The sequence below is a fragment of the Pinus tabuliformis genome, chromosome 5_1 (assembly GCF_031772625.1).
Source record: "Pinus tabuliformis cultivar Carrire ecotype Pingquan chromosome 5_1, CPIR1, whole genome shotgun sequence".
Lineage (NCBI taxonomy): Eukaryota > Viridiplantae > Streptophyta > Pinopsida > Pinales > Pinaceae > Pinus > Pinus tabuliformis.
In genome coordinates, this window is record NC_142305.1 from 870739430 (window position 1) to 870764495 (window position 25066).

The 25066-nt window shown below is 35.8% G+C and overlaps 1 protein-coding gene across 7 annotated transcripts in view; it reads left to right on the top strand.

Annotated features, from left to right (window-relative positions):
- Positions 1-15221, top strand: part of LOC149167594 (uncharacterized) — a 355654-nt gene extending 340433 nt beyond the window's left edge. Inside the window, exon 11 of one of the 7 annotated variants that reach the window (XR_016260946.1) lies at positions 14681-14717. Coding sequence is in view for 3 of the 7 variants with exons in the window: in XM_089433038.1 (XP_089289164.1) it covers positions 14601-14762 (162 nt within the window). In the remaining 4 variants the exon portion in view is untranslated. Of the gene's footprint in view, positions 1-14600 lie in introns of all 7 variants that reach the window. The other 6 variants (XR_016260945.1, XM_089433039.1, XM_089433038.1 and 3 more) reach the window with 6 other exon arrangements.
- Positions 15222-25066: the final 9845 nt, after the last annotated feature.

Genomic DNA, 25066 nt, shown 5'->3' on the forward strand with positions numbered 1-25066 from the left:
TGGCCCTCCAAAACCAAACTGAAATGCTTCAATGATGTGTTGGCCCTCCAAAACCAAATTGAAATGCCATTGCTAAGCTCTCCTATGAATTCTAGATGAATTCACCAAGGGAAGATGGGTACTCACCCAATCTCACTCAATCACCCAAGCGTTTCCATCCTAGGGCTACCAATAAAGTAGAGAACCGGGTTCTCAACCTCTCATACAAGAAGAAATATCAAATCCAAGATTTCCTCTAATGACCTCCTCCTCTTTTTATAAATTTAATGGACCCCTCTAGAACCTTCTATTTTATTATTATTTTAATCATTGAAAACATTTCCCTCTTTTAATTCAATTAAAATATTCTTTTTAATGTGGGAAAATGGTAAATTGGCCACCATGCCTCCTCAGGTCACTAAAAATCACTTCTAATTATCCCATCTTGTAGGTCTTCTCATTTCGGTTTCAATGAACTATTAAACTAAGGTGCTCCGTCAAATATTCCTCTCGGAATGCCACCTTAACCGTAATTAATTGAGTTAGGCCCAATAATAACCCTGTTTCTCAAAAGTGGTCGAAATGCAACGGAACGAAAGGCAAACTGTGGAGATGATGGAATATGCCAAGCGAATGCCATCGAATCCCATAGAACTCTTCAAAACCCCATGAAACATCTCCAAAAGCCTGTTGATGAAGTAAACCTACACCTGTGACCTATCTACCTCCAACCCTGAAAGTCCATCCTAACCATGCCATAAGGAATACCAAAAAAAAAGAACATCACAAGAGATGTCAATGGCGCCAAACAGGCTAATGAAATGATGAAAGATGAAAGATTTGAGGATTAAGAAGAGTGATGAGAATGTCATCAATACCAAGGTCCAATAAATTGGTCTTCGGCAATGGTGCTAAAAAATGTTGTCGCTCAGATTGTATAGGCACGCTGCAACAACGACTCAACTCGAGGGCTATCACTCTGATCCCTGACCTCTCTGTTCTAGTTGTCTCCCAACAACAGGCTATGGGGGTAGTCCCTATGGAAGATGGAAATGAAAGCCAAGTTGGCAGCCAACGAGTCCAGGAGACACGATTGAATGGCCTAGCCACGTGGTTGATTTTAGCAAGTTTCAAAGGATTAGATTAAATTATCAATGAGACCAATGCCTTATGGAGTCAACTAACTTGCTTTTTAATCAATTAAAGACCAAGTAATCGGATGAACAACCGTCAATTAAATGAATGACTATCTTATATGCTATGCAAATCCTAAGACCTCGGTGTGATGCAAGAATCTTGGTTACTTTTAATTAAATGTCGATTCTAGGTGTCCTTCTTCTTAACTATTTTGGAAATAGTCTCTAGAGTAGGTTGTGGAATAGAAGCCAATGGGAAGCAAGCGAAGGCTTAATTAACGATACCTCCCCCTGTGTTCTAACCACCCGATGCCTTCGGCGCCACAGAGATTGTGGCTCTAATGACTACAAGGTCACCATGTTAACCACTAAAGAGGTGTTAAATCTTTCAAGCTAAATTGAGAAAGGCGGTCCTATTGTGTTAAAATTGGCAACTAAGGCCAAACTCCATGTGGGTCATCTTATTTATGGTAGCGGATATTTTTCTTGGATTCCTCTCGTCGAGAGGTGTAGGATTGATCTAACGATCATCTGATTCCGACATGTATTGATGGAGATATGAAATTATTTGTATTTCCTGACAATTTTTCAAGGTCAACCAGCGAGTTAAGTTGTGTTGCACACCCCCAGCTAACCTCAACGTTGCATATAAAAGAAGGAGACATTGTGTCTCATTTCACTCACTCTCATCCTCTCATCTCTTCCTTGTCTCTTGGGTAAACAAAAGGAAGGAGGACGCAGATCTCTAGGGCATCATTGTGAGGACGCAGATTAGGGCAGCGAGGACGCAGGAGGGTACAGCCATCTGTTTGGGGTGATTTAGGGCTGCTTTGACCAGCGTCTTACCCTCTTTGACTGCGGCTTTGCATGGGCAGCCTCTCCTAGGCTAGACGAAGTGTTGCATTGACTTTTGGAGGGTTGATTTGGGACAACGTTGACTGGTTAGGGCTGGCTGCAGGTTGCTGTAGCTTTCATTGTTGATTTGTCCCTCTTACTTGGACTGTTTTGGGCTGCACATACTTGTTGTTGGAGGCTGAGTTCTCCTAGGATATCTTAAGGTCATTGGTGAGCTGTTTGACTAGCTTTGACCTTGCTGATTTGATTTATGTTGCTGCTGTTATAAATCACAGATTTGTGATATTGTACTATCTCTCTCTACTGAATTATGGAAGATTATAGAAGAATTGATCAAAGGGTTTCCCTGCATTGGGGTTTGTCCCTGGCTAGCCAGCACATCTTGTGTCCCTTGTCTTCTGTCAATTTTATTTATATTTTATCATCATTTTACTTATATGTTAATGTGGTTGCTATACTAAGAAATGACATTGGGCTAATAAGAAGAATTGAAGTAAATTGCTCTAAGCATAGAACTACCATAATTTAACATGTTATCAGAGCTGAGGTGAAGACAAAGCCCAAGCAAGAGCAAGAGCAATCACCGAAGACAGTTGGAAAAAAGTCAAAAGGCTTCATGGGTTCCTCATCACACTTCCCCGCCGAAGACAAGCCCCGTGAGAAGTCTGACTATCATAGATGGAAGATGTCTCTTGATCTGACATTGGAAGAGCATGGAGTGTTGGATTATGTGAGAGGCAAAATTACAGAGCCTCCATCAAATGCACCGGCTGCTACAAGGAACAAGTACACCAAGGGTGAAGTCAAAGCAAAGAAAATCATCCGGGACTCTATTGACAAGCATCTGGTGGTCTACGTTTCCAAGCTGAACACCTCCAAGGAAATCTACGATAGACTGGTAACCTTGTTTAAAGTTAGTGATGCAAATCAAGTATTGTTCCTCAAAAATAAGTTGAAGGATATTGTAATGACCCACTTATAGTAAATTAATATTTATGAAATTAAATAAAATTAATTAAATTATAAATTATAAATTAAATAAATTAAAATTAAATCATTAAAATAAATAAATAAACTTTATTTCAAATTAAGATATGCAAATAAAATAAAATCAGATTTTGTTTATAAAAATCGACACGTGTCATAATTTTGACACGGTGATGGAAGGATGTCGGTAAATGGAAACTTATAAGAAGGAAGGGACGGTTGGAGGCAGGGAGGAGAAAAAGAGGAGAAAAGCTTATACACAGAATTTGTTAATCATCAGGAACAGTTGGGCCTTGCTTGTTCTGAAGTTTTTGGGCACGGGGGACAGTGTGCTTCAACTGAGAAGTTTACTGGACTGAGTAGCGAGGTTCTGCTCAGTTCAGCTAGGTGGTTTCGATCATTTGGTAAACGGGAGCAAACTGGAGGAGTTCTGAAACATTTTTCATCTGCAGCAGACTTCCGCAGCAAACCAAGTAAGTACTTATCATCGAATCAAGCAATTAGTCATATGAAGTTTTTGCATAAATATAGAATATAAATTTTTCTTAAAGTTTCATACTCTGTTTAGGATAGATAGCTCTATAGAAACTCTTTACAATATTTACAGTTCAGTAAAATTTTTATAGAATCAGAAATGGTCCTTTACATTAGCTCAGTCTTTACAGATATTAAGAAGGGAAAAGACGAGGATATTCAATCCTACTTCTTAAGGATCACTAAGATCAAGAATGATCTCCTATCGATTGGAGAAGTCATTGTTAACAGGGAACTGACTATCACTACTCTTGGAGGGCTCCCATCCGAATGGTATGTATTTAGAACCACCCTTCTCAACAATGATCGAATTCTGGGATTTGAGGAATTGATGGCAAGATGCATTCAAGAAGAGACAAGGATGGTAGAGCAAGAAATGCCTTCAAGCAAAGGCAACCCTACTACTTTCTCCTCTCAAGCTAAAAGGAAAAATAATTTTGGGTCTAAATTCAAAGGAAAGGCCGGATTGAAGGGTGGAAGGAAGGGAAGATGCTTCGCTTGCAATAAATTTGGCCACTATGCGAGGAAGTGTCCAAATAGGAAGGACATATCTCATGACGATGATCAAAATCACTCCCAGGGCAACTCCAACCACAATCAAGGGAATGGCAGGTTCAATGGCAAAGGAAAGAGGAATGTCGAAAATTGAGGAAGTGGTCAACCCTCCAAGAAAGCAAGGAACTCTAGGTATGAATCAAATGTTGTTAACAATAAGCAAGATGAATATTATCTGATATAGACCCTCTCCACTACCTCTCCTCCGAACTCGTCGGGCAATTGGCTTATTGATAGTGGTGCCTCAAGGCACTTCACTGGTTACAAGGAAGTTCTCTCTAATCTGATAAAGAATGAGACAAACTTGGAGAATATTCTTGGAGACAATTCCACCTGTCCTGTAAAGGGTGTAGGGAATGTTACTCTTCAATTAAATCAAGGTAACACAATTCATTTGCAAGAAGTCTTGTATGTACCTGATCTCAAGAAGAACCTTGTGTCCATTTCAGCAATGGAAGACAAAGGCTACAAGGTGGCCTTCATCAATGGCAAGGTACTTGTGTGGAAAAAGAATTTTAAAGATGCTTTCACTCTTGGGTTTCGAGTTGACTCTTTATATCAAGTTGGAGGAAGTTCGTTGGGAGTCATGTCTTGTGACACCTCTTCAGTCTGAACTATGGCAACGGAGGTTTGCCCACCTTCATTACAAGGCTCTACCCGATGTGATACAAATGGTGATAGGAATGCCTGAGTTCAAAATAGAGCATGAAGGTGTATGTTGGGGGTGTGCAGAAGGAAAGTTCAAAAGGGGACCATTCCCCTCAAGCCATAGCAAGACCTCCGACATTTTGTAGTTGGTTCACTCCGATAGATCTGGTATGATGCCCGTGAACTCTTTGGGAGGATATTTATATTATCTCACTTTTACATATGACTATTCTCGCAAGACTTGGATATACTTCTTGAAAAAGAAGGATGAAGTGTTCCTCTGGTTCCATCACTTCAAAACCTTGATCGAGAATCAAACCGAGAAGAAGATCAAGATCTTAAGGACCAATAATGGGACCAAGTATGAATCCAATGAGTTCCATGACTTTTGCAAAGAGGCTGGCATTAAGAGGGAGACCACAACGCCATACACTCCTAAGCAGAATGGTGTGGTGAAAAGGAAGAATCGTACAATTGTGGAAGTTGTTCGTGCCATGCTCCATGATCAAAGGCTTCCAAAGTTTCTATGGGCCGAAGCTGCGAATAACTCCGTATATGTTCAAATCCAATGTCCTCATCAAGCATTGGATTCCAAGACTCTCGAAGAGATGTTCACTGATAAGAAACCTGATGTCTCTCATTTTAGAATTCTTGGAAGTCCCGTATATTTTCATGTGCCGAAAAAGAAAATGAGCAAATTGGGTGCATCTGGAAAGAAGGAAATCTTTGTGGGCTATTATGAAAATTCTAAGGGCTATAGAATCTACGTGGCTCGTCAAAGGGAAGTCGAGATTAGTCATGATGTTACCTTTGACGAAGATATGGCTCTTAGCAAGGTTGACAATCTTCTTATTCTAAGGAAAACTAAAGAAGCTGACACCAGGAAGCCGGATGAGAAGGAAGATGAGACGATGCCCAATGTGGAAGAACCTATGGATCTTATTGATCCCCCTCTGCAAGAGCCTTCCTCTTCTAGGAAGAGGCCCTCATGGCTTAAGGGGACACTTGATGATGCCTAAGGACATATTGCACTCAGAGGGACTTTCCGTGAAAGTAAGAAGCCAACTAGTTATTAGGGATACTTGACCATTATGAACACCATCATTCAAAATGAGCCTTCATCTTTCGAAGAAGCCATGAAGCATCAAGTATGGAAGGATGATATGAATGAGGAATATGAGTCCATCATGAAGAACGATGTCAGGGACGTGGTCCCTAGACCCATGGACAAAACAGTTTTCACCTCGAAGTGGCTTTACAAAATAAAGCATGGAGCTGATGGGAGTGCTGAAAAATATAAGGCTCGCTTTGTTGCTCAAGGCTTCTCTCAAAAGGAAGGTGTAGATTATGACGAGATATTTGCACCTGTTGCCCAATACACCACCATCTGCTCGATCATAGCCCTCGCTGCTTCGCAAGGATGGAACCCTACAAAACCCCAAATAGATTAGCCCCAAAAATACCAAAACCTCAAAAAAATTTACCTCTTCAGACCAACATTTCTCTTCCCTTGCTGAGCGTTCAGATTCTGGCATATGGGTGTGGTAGATCTGAGCTTAAGGAAAGCGCATGCATGCCAAAACCCCTTGCGGCCCCTTTCCTAGGTGAAACGCTAGCTAAAATATTGTAAAAACCATTAAAACCCCAGTTGAATGGGTGAGAAACTTCAGATTTTCAAAATAGCTCGTCCTTTCTTCAGATCTATGGAGTTTTCACTTGCAAAGGAATTTTATGTAGAAGATTCTAGCAACTAAATCAGATCTAGACAACCCACATTAGAATTATACAAGATATGTGCAAAAGAAGTCAGATCTATACAAGGGTTAGAAAATTATTTTACAAAAAAAAATTACTCTACAAAAATAATTTACAAGTTATGTACAAATATACAATGCTTGAAAGATCTTTGAAGAAAAAATAAATTATGATAATTTGACAATAGCTTGATGTATTTCGAAAAATAGATGTTAGCCACAGCCTTAGCGTAAGAAAATCACATAAAATGTTTGAAGTCCAAACAAGGTCGGCTTGTGCCCACAGTTTGTGAACTTGGAGCCCAAGGGCCAGGGAAACTGCAAACTTTATTTATTTTCTTAAGAAAAATCGTTGGAACATACAATGAATCAGATCAACTAAGATAAGCCCAAAACTTGCCAATAGAATATTCCTATCATCTACAAATGAAATAACGATTCAGATAATATTGAAGCACAATATAGGAAAGCACATACCCAACACATACCACAGATCAATGAGACAAAGACACCATGATCTCTACCTCAAAGTATTTTATTATGAGATTCAAATGTTCCTAGCAGAACAATGGCTTTACACTAGCATCACAAAATTACATTGAGACCAGAGTAACTATTCTTGTGTTGAATAGAAGCAAAATGCGTTCTATTTATAGAAAAATCTCTCTAAGTGGAAACTAACGGCTAGTTGGCTTGATCCCTGTCAAAATAATCTCGACCGTTGATAAATCTTTGATCAACTTTTAATCTTTGCCGTCGAAAATATTTATTTTTGAGAAATTTTCGAATTTTTCATAAAATCCACTTTTTATGAGTTCAAAAATAATTATTTTGAATTAATTTTTTCAAAAAATTGACTTTGACTTAACCACCAAGTTCCAACGGTCCAAATTTTCTTGAAATTTCCAATATTCCCTTGGTGGGGGCCCTCCAAATATTAAATTCTTTTAGACCCACGAATTTTTCCACTTGGAGAAATTAATATCTCTAACATTTTAATTTTGACTCTAAATTAATTAATTTCTAGTTTAGGGTTTAATTTTATTTTTTCCAGAAAAATTAATTAATTGACTCATGAGAGGATTAATTATTTTTCCACCCTCAAATATTTTAGCCATGGTGTCTAAGTATGATAGACCATGCACTAAAGTATTGTTTACATAAGATTTTACAAATTCAACCTTCAAAGGGGCAATACCCATTCGTTATAGACCCTCTTAAATTTTACCCATTTTTGCGACACAATATGACCTAGTAGGCCAAGTGATTTGTAATTAAATAATTTAGCCAATTAGCTTAAATTATTCTGAAAACACTTTTACAATGAATTCGACTAAAACACTAGGACTCACCTAAAACTTTGACGATAAATTCCACCTTAGCTTTGGGGTGAGGATGGAGGGAAAAACTGTGTCGATCATCCTTGTTTAGAAACACAGATAATCAATGAGAAGAAAAACCTCCTAGGATGAAATTCATTGTCAAAATCATAGGCTTATCTAGGTTGTTACATAATTAACAGTCGTACTAGCAGCATTTACATTACAAATTTGCAGAATGGGTTTACAATGACAAAAGAACCGTTGGCTGATGATTTTGAAAAGAATTCGCTCAAGTTTTTGGATCTTGTTTCCTTGGAATGTTGAAAAAGTGGGTGCAACAAGGCCCATTTTAGACCTCAAAATTTCTCTAATGATTTCTGAGCCCCTTGTTAAGATGCTACGAATGGTGGATGGGGAAAATTTGGCCATGGGCTACATCTATGAGGCTATGAATTAGGCAAAGGAGCAAATGCAAGTAGCTTACAAAGATAAATTAGCTAAATATTGGCATATTTGGGAGATCATTGATAATAGATGGAACAATCAACTCCATCGTCTTATACAAGCAATTGGGAATTTTTTGAACCCAAAGTATCATTATACGCTGGCTAGGAGATCTGCAGGTTGGGTAGGTCAAAGATGGATTGTATGACTGCTTGGAGAACATGCTCCCTAACCATTCCGACCAGTTGGAAATACATAGACAACTTATTCTTTTTAGTATGGCAGCAGGTACCTTTAGCAAAGATGGCAAGAGATGTGGATCAACCAAGTAAGCAATTCCACTTTGTTTTCTTTTAAATTTCAATTGTTTACAATTTTACAGTTCAAATTGTTTGTAAATACTTGTAAATAAGTAATGAAATGAACTAAGTTACTAATTAATGTTTTTTTCTTTGCAGCAAGCACATTGGTGGAAGTCATTTGGCGGCCAATGTCCTCAATTGCAAAAGTTTGTAGTTAGAGTCTTCAGCCAAATTTGTAGTGCTTTAAGTTGTGAGCGTAATTGGTTTGTTTTTGAGTGCATACACACAAAGAAGAGAAACCATTTCGAACAAAAACAGTTAAATGATCTTGTCTTCGTGCAATACAATCTTCGATTAAGGCACAACCAATTGATGAACAGAAGACCTGATCTACATCCCATTGTGTTGGACGATATTGATCCAATATCAGAATGGGTGGAGGAGCCTAAAGATCATGAATTTGATGGTGATTATGATATTGACATGGAATTAGGGGGCTTTGATCTCAATGCAGATCTAGTAGTGCCATTGGAACCAGAATTAGTAGTCGGGTCAAGCAAAGGCAAACAACCAATGGAAGGCACTAGTCGTGCAGCTCGACCAACTCGTGCTTCCATTAAGTCTAGTTCTATTGCTATTGGTGCTACTACGGAGGTTGCAAATGACGTTAAGGCATCCTCAGACTCTAATCCAAATGATGTTTATGTAGCTCTTGGATATGATCATGTGTCTAATAGTGGTGATGAGTTTGATCATGATGAGAAATGATCATGTTGATCACTGATATGTACCAATAGACTTGTAGTCTTGTAGTAGGCCAATGGCCCCATAACTTGTAGAATTGTTTTTGGTTTTTATAGGCCATTTAGAGTCTCATTTCTTATGTATTTTGTCAATGATATGTATTGCACTCGGTGTCGTTTTGATATATTCACCTTTGCATGGTATATAGATGAGCAAACTTTGCATATTTTGTCTCCATTGATTTGGAATCATGGTTTTAAATCTTAAAATATTTTTTTTTTCATTAAAAATTAATTATTTCATGTATTTTTAGAAAAACAGGTTCATTGAGATCTGACAAGTCCCGGTTTGACTGATTCCAATATGAAACCCAGTTTATTAGGTGTACTGCTCCAGTCACTGGTTCCAATTTTGAATACTATGAATTGGGTCACCAAAAAAGGTCTTTTGAATGAATGATTGCAAGGAGGGACAAATTGGCTAAGTAATCCACTTGGCCATTAATAGAGTACATTCTCATAAGGAAATGGATATATCGTATATCGAATGTACCATGGACTGAATTTCCAAAATTTTGAGGAACATCAAGATAGCCTTCAACCTTGCTGACTGTTTGAAGCTTGGTAGACATGGCAAAGGACTCTCTAGATCCTACACAATAAAAAGGTGTTCGTGAAATCCATTGTTCTTGTCGCAGAGTCTATATCGATGAAACCCAGTGTTCCACGGGGACTCGCCCCCCCCACCCCCTAGGGGTCTAGTTTCCTCGCTCCCCCACGCTCCGGGGACTTGGGGACGAGTAGGGGTCGTTTCACCACGCTCCCAAAAATGAGGAAACTCAGGGGGACATGCTAGGGGGTCGTTTCCCTTTCCTAAGGGGGCGTTTCCGTAAAAGGGGACGAGGGGGGTCGTGAGGGGACGAGGGGGGACGAGAACACGTTTTAATTTTTAAAACAAAACTAAAATTTAATTAACCTTAAAACTAACGCTATTAACACTTAAGCGTAGGGTTTCATTGTTTCAAACTTCAGTGTTATTATGTTATAAAGCCGCAAGCTGAGACCTCACACCCACACACGCACAGCTGAAGCCTGAGACCTCACACGCACAGCTGACTCTTGAAAATTTTGACTCTTGATGTATCAGACTTGACTTTAGTCTTTTATAATTCTATAAAATTTGGACTCTTGATATATGATGTATCAGACTTGACTTTTATAATTTTATGTCAATATTGAATATTCATAGTTCAGTGTTCAATGTTCATAGTAGCAAGTGGAACATCAATATGGTTTAAACTTTAAACTTTAATCATAATGTATGATGTATGATTATAAATTACAATTTTAAATTTATATGATATTAGATAATGATATTCATATCAATGATCATGCTTTGCAGCTTTTCAATTCAAACCCAATTGTCATAATGGACTCAATTAACAAATTATATTTTATATTTATAAGTTTTTAAGACCTTGGCGCTCCCCCATGTTTCCTAAAAAATGGTGGGGAGCTTTTGCATAGACCGCTCCCACGCCCCCTCGCTCCCTCGCCCCCTCGTCCCAGAACCTTGGTGGAACATTGATGAAACCAGACGATCTCTACATGTGCATTTGAAAGAATATGCAACTAACATATCTAGGGATTGTGCTTATAAATCAGCTCTTGCAGAATACTCTTTCAACACTGCCCATCATATATGCATGGACAACGAGGCTGTTGGTGAGAGTAGAGCACTGCACGAATAGGAGAACAAGAGAGGCTGTAGGAATTGGAAAAAGGGATAACATCCTCGTGAGGGATGATGGAGAGTATGGCACTGCACGAATAGGTGAACAAGAGAGGCTGTAGGAATTGGAAAAAGGGATAACACGCTCGTGAGGGATGATGGACTGAAACTCAGCAATGCGTGGAAACTGGTCATCTAAGTCACCTGACACGGGGATTCGAGACACGTAGGATTCAGGATTCGTGGTGTTTGATTCGGGACACGCTGACCCCCCGGAATAGGACACGTTAGGACACGTTATATATTATTTTATTAAATATATATATATATATATATATATATATATATATATATTTAAAAAAAATAAAAAATTTATATATATATATATATATATTAAAAATTAGATATTATCATATTTCTTACACAAATTTTAATTAATGATACAAATTTATTGATTTCAAACATAGATCTTCATCTATAGCTATTAGCATGCATAGTACATACAAAATTCAAATAAATGTCAGTGGTACTGGTCACATAAATGATAAATCTATTAAAAATTTAAATCATGGTTCATAATTCATAACTGAAAGACAACTTACAACTACAAGATAGTAAGATAAACACATTGACAACTGTAGTTTTCTCATTAAGTCATCAAATCAAAATGTGTTACATAGGTAGTGTTAGTGCAATGCCAATGGCAAATAGAAATAGAAAATATAAAACAACTACAGGTATACAAGCCTCAAGGCATCAATCAGCATCAGAATCAGCATCACTGTCCCCATCATCATGGTCCCCACTGCTCTCCTCTGCATCCTCCTCCTCCCCTGTATCCATAGTCGCCTCTGCATCTGCTGGTATGGACGCTGACCCCTCTAAGTCATCAAATCTAACAGGCTCTAGCACTGGATCATTGAGATCCATGTTGGCCAATGCCAACTCAACAGTGGTGTCCAAACCCATATCATCAGGAACAATGTTACTTGGGAGCGGGAGCGAAAGCGGGGAGCGGGAGCGAAAACGGGAGTGGGAGCGAAAACGGGAGCGGGAGTGACATATTCAGAAGCTCTTGGTTTGGTGCTTTTGATTAAATACGAGTTCCATACCCTAATACATGACAAAATTCAATGGAAACATTGCAATCCCCCAATCCTAAAATCCTGAAAAACTGATAAGTCTGCTGGATTTTGAATGAAATCTAAAATTCTACTTTCTCCATATGAAATCCAATGAGGCCGGAACCACTTTCAAACATCCTGAGTCATTTCATGGTAATGTTAAAAATTTAAGTAAAAGGATGAAAATGAAGATTAAGGAGAATGTCACTTTTACTTTAAGAGTTTAACATTACCATGAATAGCATATCAATACTAGGGCCTAGACTTGATCATGAAGCTGCCAAAATGCTCTACTCCTTGCTGCAACAGCACAAATCACTTACCAAATGAAAATATTAATGAGAAAACACGCCCTTTTCATACCCGCGCTGAGCTTAGCGAGTCCTAGAAACCGGACACGTGTCCTAAAATCGCGACACGCCCTCGGACACGACGTGTCCGAAACGGACACGACGTGTCCTGTGATTTGGACACGAATCCGGACCAAATCGTGTCGGATTCGCCGGATTCGGGATTTGCAGGGGGTTTAGGACGAATCCGGTTTCCTAGCTGGTCATTAATCGAAGAGGACATATCAATAAATAAAAAATGGTTATGTCTATGTATTTCAATGTAGGTAAGGGAACTGATCATACTTCTTTCCTATCCAAACGGCATATCATTCCTTGGCTTATGGAGCCAGCTTATTGTCATCTCGGTCACTGCATTGAAGATCCCTTGAAGATGTACTCATTTCTTTAAAGTTTGAAACATTTCGTTAAATACCTCCATGCAGCTTTCCTCTTTTTCTTAATTTACCAGGATGTTGGGTATATGTAGTAGAACTCCTAATTTCAAGGACAAGGAGATGCTACCTATGGCACATGCATTAGGCAAATGTATCGATACCTTTTGGGCACCCCCACACCAAATACCTCGTCCCACCTCCAAAAGGCCAATTATAAACACTGGCATCATCTAGACAATCTTCTATACAAGAGAAGCCACTATTGGCTGACCAACCCACGCTTCAAAATGCATGTCTTACACGAGTACAATGCTATGTATGTGCTTCTTGTCTGCGGTCCTGTTTTTGGGCTTCTGTTTTCTTATTTGCACTGGAAATTGCTGGAATTGTTTCTAAAAAGAACCAAATTATAGAAAACGAAACCGACGTGTTTTCTGATTATTGCTTCACTTGCCCAGGTTACATAATCACGTTATCACCTCGCTTGCATTTGTTCTATTCGCTATATTCTCCCAAGGGATAAATATTTGTTTGTTCTAATCAAACTTTACATTGACTGCACTTTCCCTTGTCAGTGCATTTTTGTTTCATCAGCTAGCACATTACAGGATTGCATTACTTCTAGCTTGTTATCTCTCAATATGAATTGCAGGTTGATGTTAGGAAAAAATATGTAAGTTAATTACGCCAATAGGTGTTGTTGTGGTTTATTTCAGAATAAGGGTTCCAAAATTTAAATTTTTAAATAAAAATAAATGCATGGATGGTCGAGATTTAATAAATTTGCTATATTCTCCCAAGGGATAAATATTTGTTTGTTCTAATCAAACTTTACATTGACTGCAATGACCATTTTCAGTGCGTTTTTGTTTCATCAGCCAGCAGGTTACAGGATTGCATTACTTCTAGCTTGTTATCTCTCAATATCAATTGCAGGTTGATGTTAGGAAAAATTATGTAGGTTAATTACGCCAATAGGTGTGGTTGTGGTTTATTTCAGAATAAGGGTTCCAAAATTTAAATTTTTAAATAAAAATAAATGCATAAATGGTCGAGATTTAATAAATGTGAAATATTATTAGTCGTATACATGATCAAACAATGCAGCTCGGGGTTTCTAAAGCATTTTCCATGTACCTTCCACCTCCATCCTCTCATTTGGTAACATTACAAATCACCTATTTTACGAATTCACGACTGTATGATGTGTGTGCATGTTCATGGCCTGGTTTGGCAGCATTACAAATTAATCCTACTTTATGAATTCACCAATGTATGACATGTGTATGCATTGCTCTGATACTTTCATGTATCCAGCAACAACAAAAGAATAATAAGCTTCAAGAGTAAAGCAGTTGTATTAACTTTGATTAAAAGAGTTGGGTAGGATTCAAATTCAAAAACAATTAATATGAAAATCTTAAATAATTAATATTAAAAAATTGATATAAAACCCTAAACAATTATTATTAAATAATCAATAATATCTAAATTGAAAAGAATTCGGATTGATTCGTATCTGTGTTTAAGGGGCACTTAATTTAAATGGCTGGGCTAGTCTAATAAGCCATTAACTAATGAGTCGTAAAAATCTCTCCGTGTGCATTTTCTACTTCTATGTTCGTGTTTTCTTTGATGTTGTTGATTCTGGTTTGCAGTTGTCAAGGCAACGTCCTTGTTTTTACTTCAGAGTATGGATTTCCTTGGTTAGTGTCATTTGGAAAATTAACCATCTATTGAATCTTGGATCGCGTGCAGATTATTCTGTGCTCCAGCAATTCAATTGCTAAGAATATGTCAAATATATTGGGGGATAACATGTATATGAATGTTGTTAGGCGAAACGGGAGGAAGCGAATGGGTACAGCAGGAGCATCTAGGAATATTGCTGAAGAAATTCATCATATAATTTGCGAATAGCCAATAATACATGGATGACACTGAAAAATCACCAACTTCACTATATATACTTTCTGTTGCAAGTGATCAGGACAATGTTTTGAACGTAGTAGGCTTCATAATTTTGACCCTAAACAAGAGCGAAGCGAATAACTGCTACTCAAACTTTCCAATTTATGTTTATTAATGGCATATTATGATTTTTCAACGGAGATTATGGTTCCTGATTCGGGCTTTGTATAGACTGCACAAATGGTAAAGCTATTTTGCAGGCTATGGAGCTTAAGGTTGGTATTATAGGTACCACTAGTTTTTATTGTTATGGTACACCAGAGTAAATATAATTGCCGTCCATCCACCAGAGTTTAGTGGACTTGGCGTATAATGTTAGCCACAGTTAGCGAAGATTGTTAGATCTTATATAACTGTTAAAAATATTTATCATATTCCAATGTTAACCCGATATGTCCATTATTCAATGGCTTGAGTAAGTTTCACAGACAAATTAGACAAATTAGGGAGTATGTAATGTGTTTTTCTAAAATAAAATATTATGATTAGGGTGATTTAATTGGCAATAATTGTGATATGATATGAAATATTGTGTAAATTAAGAGAAGTAAGATTAATTTGGTTTACCAAGACGAGAATTGTCTAAGTTTAAAAGGCATAATGATAATGGCCGGAATTAACCTCCTACCTCGTATATGAGTATCAGCACGATAAAAAATAAAGAAATATCCGTTACTTAGATTGATTATTTTTAATATATTCATATTATAAAATTAGTAAATTTCACTTTCAATACTTAAAAAAAGAATTGAGAAATTTAAAACACATTTTTCTTCTCCCTATTGATGTTGTATATCGTTAATCAAAGATTGACTTCATCTTGTCATTCTTGCCAAAAAGTATCTCTGTTTGTAAACATTATTTTGTCAATAATTCTTCTTCTTTGCTTCTATGTTCCTTTGCATGATGTTATTGTGTAAAGACATGTAATATGATGTCTTTAATTTTATCAAATTTTTAAAATGGATCAATTATAACTTCACATTCTTTTTTTAGGATATGAACATAGCATTAGTATTTGAAATGATTTAAACAAGTAAATAAGTAAGAAGCAAGCATGCAAGTAAAAAAAGAAATGTTAAAATTTTACATAGGTATTGCTTTTAGTTGTATTATTATATAGAGAGCACAAAATTTTGTGAGTGATCAAAGTTGACCAAGTCTTAAATAAGTACAAGATAGAGGGTGTGATCAATTTAGACTAAGGCATAAAATCACACATCCTTGTTAAACCAAGTCTCATCAAATCCTCCTTGTTGAGGAGAAAGCATCTCCAAATTATATTATTTATATATGTGGTTCAATCAAAAGTAGCATAATTTGTAGTATTTATGTGTTGACTAGAACATCCTAAAGGATTACTAAGAGGTAAACCTTCTTGAAATGTTAGTGCACATAGTTGTTGAATTTTTGCAAGAAATGTCTTCTTGATTGAAGAGTTGTGTTGCCATGGTGTAACATCCATGCCACATTCTAATGAAGCTCACCAATATGACCATTTTTGTTTTAAATGCAAGAGGGGCAACTCAATTAAACAAATATAATATTTGATACAAGGTTAACTTATAATGCTTGTGGCATCCTATGTTCTTATATCATTATTCATAGCCTTATCACCAGTCAATCACGCTTAAAAATATCAGGAACATTCTACTTCAATGATCAATGATAAGCTCATTCATTGGGGTCTCTCTAGTTTCACTTACGTCATGCATGTCATAGGCCTCCATACCAAACTCAATTGAGATGCTACTCTAAGATAAGCAAGTGTGGATCTGACAATGCACACCTTGGTTGCATCATTGGGTCATCTAAGGTTTAGGATTGATTCACTTCATGTATATGCTATCGTAGTTATTATTTATGGTCATTTGTCTAGAGCATAATCCTAGAGTTATTATTTTAGAATTAGTCATCTTCATCTACCTAACTCTAGTAGGTTTCTCTTGTTTTCCACATCCTTGCTTTACTAGTTCAAATTTCAATAATCATGAGAAACTAGTTAAATTCCCCAACTAGGGAATATAAGACCTCTTCAATCTCTATCATAGTGGAATATCAATGCTTGTTTTACTGATCTACTAACATTTTAATGAACTAATAATTAAATCTTGTATACAACCAATGTTAAACAATTTTTTTAGTATCTCTACATTAATTGTGAAATCAATGACTAATGGTGACAAAAAAATCCATTAATCAATTGTAGCATGTGAGCGGTAATCCCTTTGATTCACTATGGCTTTAGTGTATTCCCTTATTTTAATATTGTTGAAATAAATTTTCATTAATCAATTGTAGCATGTAAATGGTAGTCCTTTAGATTCACTATGTGTTTAGTGTACCCTATTTTAAGGTTGTTATCTAGCAATGCTATTATAGATTCTAAGGCCCGCACAAGGCCCAATGATAAATATGTACTTGAGTTGCGTCCATGTGAATTAACTTATCTTGGTATGTGGTCACCCATTTTTATATTGTCATTTTTTCAAGAGAAGGTTGCATTTACCCCCCCACTCCCTGCGAAACACACATATTTCCTTACATCTTTATTTCAATTAAGTGGGATAATTATTAGTTGCTTCCACCTTAGATCCTTTATAACCTTGGATCTACTAAGCATAAAAAATTATCAATTCTTTGAAAGTGCATATTTTTGGTCAATTTTTTACAATCCAAAAATGATTTGCACTTTTAGAGATTTGATTCCTCTTAGTGCTTGATAAATCTTGGAGTTAACAAGGATTTAAATTGGTGTATATATATATATTTCTTTTATATTAATATTTATATTGACATTGATATTAATATTATATGTTAATCTCATTTCATACTTCTATTATTATTATTATTATTATTATTATTATTATTTCAAATTACTAGATTTGGCAAACATATGTTGTTGTCACACTATATTACATATCTCCCTCATACTAAGTTATAGAAAGCACCTCTTAAAACATTAATAATTGATGCAGCTCTATGCCACTACTCTTGGGCACATGGTTTCATACTATTATTATTAACATCATGATAAATGAATTATAAATTTTCACTGCCCTTATGAGCATAATTTGATGGTGATATGCATTTTCATACAAAAGATCTCTATCCTTTAATGCTCAAATTTTCCATGCCTTTTTTATGACATTATTGATGTGCATAATAGCGAGTGAGGAATCATACTAGCATTTCACCACCATATTTTAATGATTCAATTATTGTCTCAATAATTTAAAATCAATTATATTGTTAACATTTTCTCTTCATTACTACATACATATTCATTAGTGGCCAACCATAACATCATGACCTATTAAAATTCAAAGTTATATACTAGATTCAAATATCTAGTTTTGCTTTTTAATTTATGTTTGAATTAGAGTAACTTAACATTCTATTAGATTGTTAAGTATGTCATTATGCAAGTTTTGAAGTTCTTGACTTTGGGAATTGTTAGTAATTTACGAAGTTAAAGATTTAGGCTTGAATTTGAGTATGATATTAACTAAAGCTTACATGAGTTGGACTTTATTAAGGATCTCAAGGTTACAACTCTTAGGTTGTCATGTTAATAATTCCAAGATTGAATTTTGGTTGAATGAAAACTATAATGGGAGATCCATTAATGGTACAGGTGGCATGTAGTGAATGGGTGAGTAGGGTACGAACACATTCCATATAGGCATAGGCATCCTCAATTAGATTGTATGGGTACAAATTTTAAACCATACAGATGGTGTAGGTTTTGTTATTGATCAAACATGGGTTGGGAGAAGATGTTTTAGTGCAGCTATGCAAGGATGCAAGAGCAACAAAGTTGGCTACTTGACAACAAGTGTTGGATGATGCTTTCGATCACTATTACGTATTAAACTAAGAGACCAAGGGGATCCATTTGAACTCTTACTAGGGATTATGATTGATTTATGTTTTTTTCCCTTTAATTTAGATGTTGTAACTCACCATGTGTTACAAATTTGAACTTAGAACATCACTAGTTCCTTAGTCAATGTTCAATGATGGAGAGATATTTTGATCTAGAGGATTGTGGTTAAGCTAACTATCTAGCGTAGTTGGAATTTTCAAGCCTACCAGCTTACATGCACTCTTTTGTTAGTCTATTTTCCCACAAATTTGGTAAAGATTTTATTTTTGGTAGTTGATGCAAAACTTTAGGCCAAATCTAAGGGTGTGTGCGGAAGTGAATTTGAAGTAGAAGCTCCCTCCCTTCATTCTTGTTTGCACCATTAATAGAGTTCAGTAGCAAAAGGTTCAGTACCTTAATTTATTAAATGCTTGATTTCTTGTCAAACTCATGATCATTTGATTCAAGATTCCTTCTTTGTAACCCCAAGCCAAGTGAGGCTATTGGAACACCCTCCTCTTAGGGCAAAGGGGTAGGTGGCACATTGTGGCCTTAGGACAAGGTTTTGGATGTGTCTCCCTTTTGTGATAGTTGGTGTAGGAGTAAGTGGTTAGAGAGTGGGTTTTATGCTTTTTTGGTTGCTAGTAGAGTGGATGGTTTTTCCTTTGATGGTTCATGTGTGGGAGAAAGTGGCTTATAAATTGGTATTTCAAGTTTGGTTTCATCATGGGATTTTGGTGGTTCAATGGTGTAGCATACGGCTAGTAGTGATTCTTTGGTGGCGGGATAGCCTTGAGTTCAGTGGCTAAGGGTGGTTTGGTTTGCACCAGGTCCAATAGTATGGAGATTGGACATGGATTTCAGGTTAAGTCTAACAAGTGGAAGGATTTTTCCTCCCTCGTTTATGTGGACAAGTCAATAGAAGATATGGGCCCTAAGCCATATGTGAAGTCTTGTAAGGATGCCATGGTTCAGTCACTTGATCATTGAATGCCATATTTGAAGGGATTTAAGATGGAGAATAGGTATAGTGGTTTAGGTCTTCATTTTCCTTTGGAATGAAGCTCTCTTTACTATATCGGAATGTGTTGAGGGATGATGATTCCTAATGATAAGTAGTTAATTGAATATGGTTTCTTGGAAGGAGTCAAATCAATTGGATTTGAGCTTCAAAACAAGATAAATCATTGTTGGAATGGTACTTTTTGGTCCTTAAAGTGTTTTCAATGGATTTGAGGGCTAGTGGTTACAAATCTTACAAGGTTACAAATCTTTCATCCCATTTACAAATATTTGTCCTTTCATCCTATTTACAAAGATTTGTGCGAGCATTTGGCTCAGATTCTAAGGATCAATGTGTTTGGGACCACTCTTTTGATCCAAGACCATGTGATAAGACTTTATGTTGTTTATGCTACAAGATTCAGTTACAACATGGTACATTTTGGAATTGGATGGCCTCTTCTCTTTCAGTGATGGAGTGGATTTTGAATGGGATTTAGTGGAACAATGGTCATAATAGAGGTTTGAGTTCTATGATGGGTGGTTTAGAGAAGCAAACTTGGTGCCATTATAAGGATTCACTTCACATATTTAACCCTAATTGAAAACAAAAAGGGCTTGACTATAGTAGTTAGCTCAGTTAATAAACATGGTTAGTACATGCTTTAGGATCATATGGAGTGATTTTATGGCCCTTGAGAGGACATGTCATTTTCAAGTAAACTTTGCTTGATGGATGTGTTGATGTATGTGACTAATTTGGATTATCTACCCATTCAAATGGGGGATTTACTTGGGTTACTCAAATGATTCATCACCTCCTTTATTCAAGCTAAATGTTTCTCATTCAGATTTAGAGAACATTTAGGCCCTACCTCAAAGAGATTGAAACCTTTCCCCTAGGCTAGTGGGCATTTAGGGATGGATCCTTCATCGGGAGGTTGTTGTTTTCCATGCTTTTAAGTTCATGAGAGGTTGGACTAGGATGATGGCTTGACAATGGCTTAAGGAGATTGACATATTTCTTGAGGGTCTTCAAGAGGAGGTGTAAGAGAGGACTATTTTGCTAGGGGTTCTTGGGTTTGGTCATGTCTTCAATGGATTTAGGAAGGGGATGAGGGTACCAAGTTGTATTTTGATTTTATCAAGAGGAACTTGGCCATTGATATGATGCTTCATTTTCATAAGGCTAATTGTTCTTTTTTTAGGATCCTTTTGAGGTTAGAGGTATGTTTAGTATGCATTTCAAAATATTTTTGCTCCTAGTGCTTTGAAAGATTGGGTTATGGTTGCTAGAGATGCTTATTATAGGGTTGTCCCTCCCTAGGTTTCTAGTGGTGATTAGATCTTGTTGGATAGATTTTTCAAGGGAGGGACTTTATGTTGTTTTGACTTCCATGCAAAATGGAAAATTCATTGGGTATGGATGATCTTCCCTGTGACTTCTATAAGGTCATGTGAGACTCCACTGGGGATGCTTTTGAAGTGTTCACTTTACGTTTCCTTTTAGAGTTTCTCAATAAGGGGTTGGTCAACCTTATTCTTAAGAATGCAACTAGAGATTCCATTGGGATTTGGTGCCCCATCACTTTACTCAAAATGGCCAATGAAATAATGGCTAAGGCTTTGGCTTTAGTGATTTTCTCAACTGCTACATATGTTGGATATGCGGGTCAAGAAAAAACCAGTTTTATTTAGAGAAGATTCTTTCTTGACATCATGACTTTTACATGGGAGGTTATGGAGTGGGATAGGTAAACTAGTCAATAGTCCCTTAATTTGAAAGTTGACTTTGACAAGGTTTGCATTCAAGTTGATCAATATTTCATTTTAGGGATGTGTACCTATGTGGCTTTTAGAGCTTGATGTGTTGTCATGGTTAAGACAATCTTCTCCAATATTTCGACCTCTAGTTTTGTCAACAATGCTTCGTCTCTATAGATATTACATTGTTCCATTCGTTTGGGTTCTCTTTGTCTCCATATATATATATATATATATATATATATATATATATATATATATATATATATATATATATATAACAAATGCTTTGGGTTAGTTGTTGGAGATTGCCCATATTACAGGGAACTTTCATGGCACCATATATTTCAATGGTATATAGACAAAATAATTACATTGAAAATGATTCTTTCCTTGATATGAAGGTCAAGTAAGGTTCATTTCATAGGTATCTTACATTCTTGGGTACATTTTTCTTTGCTTCAGGCGTAGTGGTTAGTTCTCATAAAATAGATTTTTAGTCAATTGGGTTGGATTCACCACCAAATTTGATTCTTGCATCTTAGTCTTATATTAGTCTCAGGGTCATTATTTGGTATTTTGGTAATCATTTTGGATTCAATAAATACCCAATATCCATGTGGGATTGGTGTCTTTAGAGGCTTCAGAGCAGTATTCATGTTTTTCACTATAAGGATATTCCCTTTGCAAGGAAGTTGATTGTTGTTGGTCATATTCTTTAGGCTTCTCATATATATCATGTCAATTTTCAGTTCCTTATTAGGGCTCGATTTTAGTAGCTTGAGTATATTTTTATTGAAGTATTGTGAAGCCTAGGGTTCTCCCATTTTTTTGTTGGGATGTGTGTATTATGCCTAAGCATGAGAGGGGCCTTGGTTTGATCGATATTGCCACCTAGGGGAATATTTTTGCAATCAAGTGGGTGGTACAACGTCTTGAGGGTTCACCACTTTGGTAGGATTTATTTTGGAATCAAGTGATATCTACTTCGCATACAAGTAGAGTCTGAGGGGCATTCATTTAATGTGATATTTTCTCTTCTCCCCATTTATTTGAGGTGACAAGTTCACTTAATTTCAAGAGCATATAGTTAACTTGGAAATTTGTTATATGTCTAGTTTATTTCATTAGGATGGCTATAGGGAAGGTTGGGGTTCACCTTGTCCAATATGGAGCTATAGGGTCTAGGGTTCTTGTGTTGTGGAGTTTCCCCTCTTTCAGTGTCATAGGCCAAGTAGGTGGGCATTTTCTTTTTAGGAAATTTGCAAGATTTTTCCTATTGCTGCTCAGTGTGGTGTTCTCTTATTCTAGTGTATGGCCTCCTTGCCCTTGATCGTCTTTTGGTTAGGGAGTTGAGTGCTTATTCTGGAGTCCAAGTTGTTTAAAATTAATATTGGTTCAGTCTAGATGGAGATTTAGTTAACTGGTTCTCTATATGACTCCTAACCACTATACTTGGTGCTTCATCAAAGACATTTGTCATCCCTAGTCCTTGATGTAGGTTGGGTGTTCAATGATATAGAGGATAAATGGGCGGATAGAGTTCATAGTGGCTGGTCTATTTCAATTTTTTATAATTTGAGGATTTTTGCATGGTTAGTAGTCTACTAGGATAATCCATTCAAGGTTTAGTTGCCCAAGAATGGGCCTTTTGATGGCTTTTGTCCTATTTTCCATTGTTCAAAGACAAAGGAGCATATTTTATGGGAGTGTTAATTTAACAAACATTTTTGGAGTTATCTTGAGGATTGTTGTTTAATGTTGCTTGAGGGCATGATTCCTTTTTATTCTACATTGCTTAGAGAATGTCGGTGTTTAGTTCACACTACATTCTTCAGGATATGGCATTGCTTGTGGGTCCTAGCCATATTTATTCTATGGAAAAGGTTTGAGTTTCTTTTTAATCACAAGGTCATCCCTTTGTATGAATTTTGTTATATGTGGAAGGACGAGGTATGTCATTAGTTCATGGCTAAGGGTGCTTTGTTGATCAAAGATGCCCAATATTTAGATGCAATAGATTATTTTAATTTCATTTCAATTTCAATAACTTTAAAGAAGTGGTTATGATATCCATTTTATATACCCTCTACTTTTTTGCATGAATAATTGTAAATATTTCTCCATTAGTATAAGTCATTGTTCAAAAAAGATAATCCTTGTTTATTAAACTATCTATGGAGGACTAATTTATCATTTCTTTTTAACTACCTTTGTTCAGTTTTGAAATATACTAAAATACTTCTTTAATGTGAAAGTTGCATTCATGAAATTTTAAATTTATAAGATTGAGTAGTCCATATTGTTAAAATAGTTAATTTCATGTTTTATTACTTTGTATGACATATTAGTATTTCTTTATATACCTAATGTAACATAAATTAATAGAGAATGGAATAGATCTAAAAATAATAATATATATTCTTCTAAATTACTTGTTCAAAGCTTGAAACAATGAATCAAATCATAGAGAAATAAAATATACTATATATTACAAATAAGTAAAAAAACTAGATTGAGAATTTTATAGCATATAACAATAATATAATGTAAATCAATCCACCCTGAAAATAAAGGAAATTCGTAAAGTAATACATCTGAAATTAGAGTGCACCAAATGATTATCAACATCACACGAAAATAAAGGAAATCCGTAATGTAATACATCTGAAATTAGAGTGCACCAAACGATTATCAACATCATTATACCAAATAGTGCTAAAAATAACAATATATATAATAAAATCATAAAATGAAATACAATAATTAAATTTTATTATTATAATAATAATAGAATTGAAAATTTATACCGGGAATGATTATGGTTGTTTTTGTTTGGAAGCCCAAATCTCTTGCCATGTCACACAATGCATAGCTCATGGAGCTCCTTGGCCTTGTTGCTATGCAATGCAGGGCCCATGGCCCAAAATGGATGATGGCCCTCCCAATGCATGTGGCCATGCATTGCATTGTGGACATACCTATAAAAATGGATTACTTTCAATCAATGGGTTCTAGGTTCAAACCCATTTTTTTCGGTTTTTCATTGACATATAGTAGAGGTCAAATCTTCATTTTATTGGTAGTGTGTTTAAAAATGGGGATTAATAAATAATTACTCTGGCAAACATTAATGTTTTCAATGTTAATTAGTGTCTTATTTGGATGTTAATATTTTCAATGTTAACTAGTAATTTAATTAATTGTAAGATTTTTAATGTTAAATAATTAATTTGGAAAAACAATATAGTAAAGAAATTTACATGGATTTAGTATATATTTCTTTTTATCAGATAAAAATATTTTTAATTTAAAAAAAATTGGTTTGGTTAAAATTATGTGTAAAATTGTACTTATTTTTTTAACTTTATATGTGTGTGTGTGTGTGTGTGTGTGTGTGTGTGGTTTGGTTAAAATTATGTGCAAAATTGTACTTTTGTGTTGTTATTAGGATTTAATTTTGTGTCAATTTAAATTAAAATAATTAAAAAAATTGTTTGAAGAGCATAAAATAACGTTTTTTAAAATTGTATTTTCATATTTTTGTGTTTTTTAATATTTTTAAAAAAAAAAATAAACATATAAAAATAATTAATTAAAAATCATAATAAAATCAAGA